At 59.7% G+C, this 6,300-nt stretch overlaps 1 protein-coding gene across 1 annotated transcript in view; it reads left to right on the top strand.

Moving 5' to 3' along the window:
- The window catches only part of GIPC3 (GIPC PDZ domain containing family member 3), a 9,560-nt gene extending 3,260 nt beyond the window's left edge, over positions 1–6,300 (top strand). The window contains exons 3-6 of the mRNA XM_019513699.1: positions 798–978; positions 3,795–3,907; positions 5,376–5,457; positions 5,980–6,300. Coding sequence (XP_019369244.1) covers positions 798–978; positions 3,795–3,907; positions 5,376–5,457; positions 5,980–6,131 — 528 coding nt within the window. The 3' untranslated portion in view covers positions 6,132–6,300. The remainder of the gene's footprint in view (positions 1–797; positions 979–3,794; positions 3,908–5,375; positions 5,458–5,979) is intronic.

The raw sequence follows: 6,300 nt of genomic DNA, 5'->3' as shown, positions 1-6,300 counted from the left end.
TTCACCTGGGCCAGCGGAGGTCAGCCCCAGTTGGCTTTCTGCCACAGCCCCGAGCAAACTTTCAGTATCAGGCGCCCCTTCGCCAGAGATAATAACAATAATAATAAAAAAAATTACCATTTTGGGTCCCCTTTCTGTCTGGGCCCTGGGCGGCCACCCGGTTTGCCCATGCCTGTGTTCAGCCCTGCTGCAAGCGGGCTGAGGAGGGTCCAGCAGAAGGAACCTGGAGTGCTGGGACCAGAGCTAGGAGCATGGCAGAACCCCCGCCCCCACCCCAGGCTGTCGTGTCCCACAAAGGGGTCAGCCCTCAGCATGCCTGCAAAGCCCGAGTCTGGATTTGGGCGGGTATCTCAAGCTGAGTCCAACCACCTCAAACTGGGATGGGAGAGTCCCCCAAGGATACTGGGAGCAAGTTGTTGGGTTTCAGAGGCTCGCACTTCTTGTCTGCACGGCCCCTACACTGGCAGGTGGGGGGGGGCAGTGCTGCTGGAGCAGCTCCCTTTGTGAGGGGTCCAGACAGCAGGTACCCCGGCACTGCCCCAGGGCTCTGCATCCTGGCCGCAGGCCGACTGATAGAATCACGCTCCTTCTCCCCCAAATTCCCAGTCAGTTCTGAGTTTTTGCTCTGGTTTGTGCAGCGTTGCTGTGTGCTGCCGTGTCCCACCCCAGAAGTGGCTGCCTATGGGAGAGTGCAGGAGCAGTCCCCGCATCCTCTGCTTGCCTGCTTGCGCCCAGCCTCCTCTGCCCAGCTCTGGGCCTTGGTATCACTGATCTGCTGAGTCTCTGCTTCCCTCTAGAGGATAAAAGAAGGGAGCATCATCAACCGCATCAAGACCGTGTGTGTGGGCGACAGCATCGAGGCCATCAATGACCAGACCATTGTGGGCTGCCGCCATTACGAAGTTGCCAAGATGCTGAGGGAGCTGCCCAGGTCCCAGACCTTCACCCTCAGGCTGGTGCAGCCCAAAAAGGCATTTGGTGAGTTCCCTCCCCTGCAGCTTTTTTTTTAAAGAACTTTTTTGTGTTCCAAGGCAAATTAGCCAAATCGAGTCAAAATCCATGAGTCAGTCCAGAACCATAAGTGGCCCTACAACTGGCAAACATCCTCCACCCCCACCAGGGGCTTCACATGTTTCCAATGTTTTTTGGCAGGCACCCTATGTGCAGGGTCAAGCTTGGGTTCAGATGCCCCCAAGTATTGCTTGCCCTCAGCCATATGGCCACAGGAGCAAGCTAGGGAGGAGCCTCCCATTTCCATAAAGTGGGCTTAAAGCCCCAATACCTCAGCGGGTACTAAACCACACCAGAAGAGCAGTTATCCCCCAGGCACTTAAGGAAAACTGTCTTCATGGACCCAGATGCATGGTGTTTCCCCTGCCCCTGCACCTGCTGGAGAGATCCCCCAGAGGCAGGGCCCAGCATCCTAGATAGGAAAGCAATGCGCTGGTGCACACTGCCTCTAGCATTAAGCCAAGCAGGGTGAGCAGAGGGCTGATGTGCCAGCCTTGAACCTCAGACAATGGGATCAAAACATCTGAGTGTGTGTCGTGTTTGCCCTGAACACAGAACCTGCTTTTGGAGCTGCTGGAAGTCTCAGTTAAGGGGAGACCCAGGGTGGGACAGCATGGGGATGCAGGTTGGGAGTGATGGCACTATCGTGCGGTGCTGTAACACTGTCTACATGTCCAGCTAGCACTCCTGCAGTGCCTCAATCACCCGAGAAGCAGAGGAATGGGGATCCCTTGTTGTCAGGAGGACCAACAGGGAGGGTGTGGCTGCCCCTGCATCGTGGAGCTATGACCGAGATGAGACCTGACCCCAAATTGCTGGTCCCAGTCCTGTGCACACATCCTGTACAGCTTGGTCACTGGTCCTTGCTCCTGCCCTGCAAGCTCCCTTGCTTGCCCAGCCCAGCCCCTCCAGAGCAGAGCTCTGCTGGGCAGCGGGACAGAGGCAGCATGAGCTTGGCTGTGTCTCTCCCTGTTCCTTTCAGCCGAGCTCTCTGCAGCAGCTCTTTGGTGCCAGGGCCCTCGTGTGTAGCACGTGTGACAGCCCATGGTGCAGCTGGGTTCACAGGGCAGGAACGCTGTAGTCAGCTGGCCAGCGAGGGGCTGTCCTGCTTCTGGAAGCTGAATCCGCGAGGGAGCCTGGGAGCCCAAGGGCATGTTACACCTCCCAGGAGCCCTGTCTGGGGTTGCTGATGTAGCTGGTGGAAACCACGTCTGCAGGGTGGGAGGATGCAGCTGCTCCATGGAGATAGCAGGGGTCACACAGAGTTAGCCAAGGGACTGGGGTCATGCCAGTCCTGCTTCAGCCCCTGCAACCCCCTCGCTCCCTCCCCGTGGCCTGCAGAGCCAGCAGTGGCAGATGGACCTCGTCTGCCCCCTCCTGTCCTGTCCCGCTGGATCCTGGCACGCCGAGAATAAAGGTGAGGCTGGTCTGCCATAGAGGTCACTGGGGTGTGTGTGGAAAGGAGAGGGGCATTTTTTCAGGGCACTCCCTTGCCAGCCTGGGGCCCTAGGCAGCAGCCTGCCCCAGCTCACCCACCCCCAAGGTCCCCGGCCAGGCAGTGCTGCTTGGGATATTCAGAGGTCACTGCCCTCACACGTGCACATGCATGATTGGGATTGTGGCTTTTGTGGCCACAGCACCACAGGCCACATCATCTTGGGGCTCCTGGCTCTCCCCTTGACCTCCAGCTACCCCTTGCTCCTACCGCAGGACTGCCTGTCTGTCTGCTCAAGATACCCACGGTGCCCACCAGGAGGTGCTCCTGGTCCATGCAGCAGGGATCGGCCCAGGCCTGGCCCCTAACTGGCTGTTAGCCTCCCTGGGGTGCTGGCTGTGGGGTGCCCAGGGGCCCTTAGCTCCATTCACTAGGGGAAGGGGCACGGAGCTCATTCCTCCAGGCCCAGATTGAATCCCCAGGCAGGGAGCCCTCCTGAACAGCCACGTCTGTGATGCCCACCCAAGCCTCACATCAGGGCTTAACACTTCCCAGCTGCCTACAGCACCTCTAACCTTCGCCCCACCACCGTGCCTCCTTTCTACACCCCCCAGTCCATCCTGCACACACACCTCCCTCCATCCCCCTCCATCCCTGGAAGCCCTTCTGTGTCCACACGGCTCCCCTCCATGCCTGCCCCTCTCCTGCACACAACCCACCTGCACATACCAGCAGGCCCAGGGGGGCATGGGAAGGGGGACTTGCCTGGCACTGGTGTTGTTCCTGGCTGACCTGGGCAAGGGCATGAGGAAATGGGGAGGCCCCAAGGCTGCTCCAGACTTGCTCCAGCTGGGGCTGTGGGGAGCATCTGTGCAGGTGCTGGACTCTGCCCCAGCCCCACCTCCCACAGCGCTTGCATAGCCCAGACAGCTCAGGGCGCAACACAGTGGAAGGGGGCTGCACCTGCGCCCCCACACCCCTAGATCTGCCCCTGTTGCCAGTTAACAGCCTATTTCTGTGCCTCCTCTATCCCCCACCCATACCTAATAGACCATGAGAGGCCTAATCCACCCCCAAACCCCACCAGCTTCCCACAGACTGGGGCTCTGTGTATAGGTTTGTGGGTAGGGTCACTGCACCTGAAATCCCAAACTTAGTTTCACCCAGGGTCCCTCTGCCCAGAGCTGGCATTGGCCTCTGTCGAAGTGCCCCTGCAGAGGTGCCTCTGCTGCCCCTGGGGGTTGACTGCACCTCCCTCTGCCACTACGATCCCTGGGGGTGTGTGGGGGATGGTAGGAACCTGCCCCGTACCTCCCCTCTTTCTAACCCCCCCAATCTGTGTTGCCAGATATGATTGGTCAGAGGACGAAGAGCAGCAAGTGCCCAGGCGAAGGCAGGGTGACCAGTGGGAAGGAAACGTTGCGACTCCGCACAAAGGGCACTGCCACCCTAGAGGAGTTGGTAAGTGAAGTGCCGCCCATGGGACAGGGACAGGGACAAGCACGGCGGGATGGATGGGCAAGCGTGCCAGGAGCGAGGATGAGTGCACCCCCAGTGTGCACTACTGGTCTCCACTATGGGCTGCCTCCCTCTGCCAAGAAAGGGGCCGTCACCACCTGGGCCCATCAGAGCCCCTGCTTGCTCAGGCCTGGACAGGCAGGTTGCTGGCTGCTGGCTGCTGCCTGCCTGAAGGGAAATTGTGAAGCAGCAGGTCACAGGGAGCAGGACCCAGGTGTCTGGGGCAGGAGTGGTGCCGGGTAGCAGCTCTGGCACTGGCAGGCAGCAGAAGGACCCTGTCAGGAAGTGTGGTGGAGAATGCAGTGGTTTAAACTTACCCAGCACCATGGACTCAGGAGCTCTATTAAAATGTCTAGAAGGTCCAAGGCAGCAGCAGGCTCTGCCACCTGCTCCCAAGTCTCTAAGAAGGCCTCTGGGTCATCTGCTGGTAACCCATCTTCAAGAGTGCTCCACTCTCCCTGTCTGGGAGTGGAGGGACTTGCCAACCTCTGTTGCAGAAGATGCTGCATAAACTGTCGCTGGTCCCACTGGAGCTGCTACTTCTGGAGCTGGAGCTGCAGGCGTAGCTGCTGCTGTCACAGCCTTCTAGCCATTTCAACAGAGCTTCCCACCCCCTGCTGCTGGGTAAGTTTAAGCTGCCACATTCTCCACCACACCTCTAGACATGCCCAGGTGCCCGTGAAGACACTAGTGTGAGTACACACTCACCTACCCTCACAGCCACACATGTGCATGGTGCTCCAAGCACACCCAACTGCACACCTCCTGGGGATGGTCATGGCCAGTCGTGTGCAAGCATGTTTGGCTACACAGGCACTTGTGCCCAGTCCTGCATGGACACAAATGCACACACGTGTGGCACGTGTCATACATGTTGGCCAGCCAGCAGGTCTCATCAGCTGCAGTGGAGCTAAGGCAGCCCTGGTGAAGGTGACCTATAGAGACACTGTGGTGCCAAGGGCCCAGGTCTTGGCCAGCCTTCTGTCTGTGGGGGAGTGAATTTAGGGCTGTGGCACCGCAGAGGTACAAGCAGCTGCAGGGGCCCTGATGCCCCTGGGACAAAATGTGGGATTGGTCTTCTGGGCCTGGGGGGCTTTTGCTTCCTGAAGACAAGCAGAAACCAGCAGGAAGCAGGGGCATCTCTCCTGGCGGTATAGCAATCAATCAACCTGGCCAAGGCTCAGCATCACTCAGGCCTTGCTGGCTCTCCTCCCTTGTGCCCTGAGGCAGGATGGGGCCCTGATCCTGGACGGCCTGTTAGCCACAGCTCCCTGGGATACACCCTGTGCGGCCCATGACTTGCGAGCCCTGGACCCATCACTAATGGAGAGGAGGGGGCAAAAGTCTTAGAGGCCAATGTTGTGGTGCAAATAGCAGCTCTGTGGTTCCTAACCCAGCCTCATGCCCACAGCCCAGCGAGTTCGAGGAGGAGGCTGCCCAGAAGGTGGACGACCTGCTGGAGAGCTACATGGGCATCCGGGACTCAGATCTGGGTGAATGTGGCAGGGTGTTGGGGGGGATGGTGGGAGGGAAGGGGAGGGGGAGCAGCACAGGTCTGCCCTTTGTTCTCCCTCCAGCTGCCCTCAGGGCTGAGCCCTTTGCTGGGAAGATGCGGCCCTGGGTCTGTGGGAAGGTCTGGGTCCCTGGTGCTGGGTTGGTGGCGGGGACCCAGACCCATGGGAAGATGTTCAGAGCTGGACCCCTGCAAGGGTGCTGAGTCCTGCCTCCTGAGGTCAGCAGCACTGTGCCCAGGTGGCAGGAAGGAGAAACCAGCTCATTGCAAAGGGTGTGCTGGAGCTTGGTCTCAAGGGGCTGGGCTGGAACAGGAGCTGGGCTCCAGGCTGTCTGAGTCCCGCTCCATGTTCCCTTTTGTCTACACACAGCGAGACTCAAAGAAGCATGCGAAGAATCCCAAGCCCAGCCCCCTCCTTGGCTCAAGGGGCACCCCCACACCCCAGGTCAAGAGCCCCAGCCCTGGCCCCAGCCCCTGCTGAGCTCTCTGCCTCTCTCTGCAGCCTCGACCATGGTGGAGACGGCGAAGGAGCGACCGAGCCCTGAGGAATTTGCCAAGGGCTTGGACTCAGTGCTGGGCGAGTTTGCCTTCCCTGGCGACTTCGTGGCTGAGGTCTGGGCAGCCATCAGCGAAGCCAAGGCGGGCAGGAAGTAGCATGGTGCTGCGAGCACTTGTTCTGCGTCTCCCCACCTTCCCCAATGCCGTTGGGTCTTCCTCCCCCAGCTCCCATCCCTGATGTGTCTCCCCTGCCTTCCACTCCAAGCAGGGGCGCAGGGGCTCAGCTCATGCGGTTTCCCTCCGGGCAGCCTTCAGCCTGCGTCCT

The sequence above is a fragment of the Gavialis gangeticus genome, unplaced genomic scaffold, assembly GCF_001723915.1.
Source record: "Gavialis gangeticus isolate Ggan-Ray unplaced genomic scaffold, GavGan_comp1, whole genome shotgun sequence".
Classification (NCBI taxonomy): domain Eukaryota; kingdom Metazoa; phylum Chordata; order Crocodylia; family Gavialidae; genus Gavialis; species Gavialis gangeticus.
The sequence above is the reverse complement of the archived record's forward strand: the minus strand, read 5'-3'. Positions and strand labels throughout refer to the sequence as shown.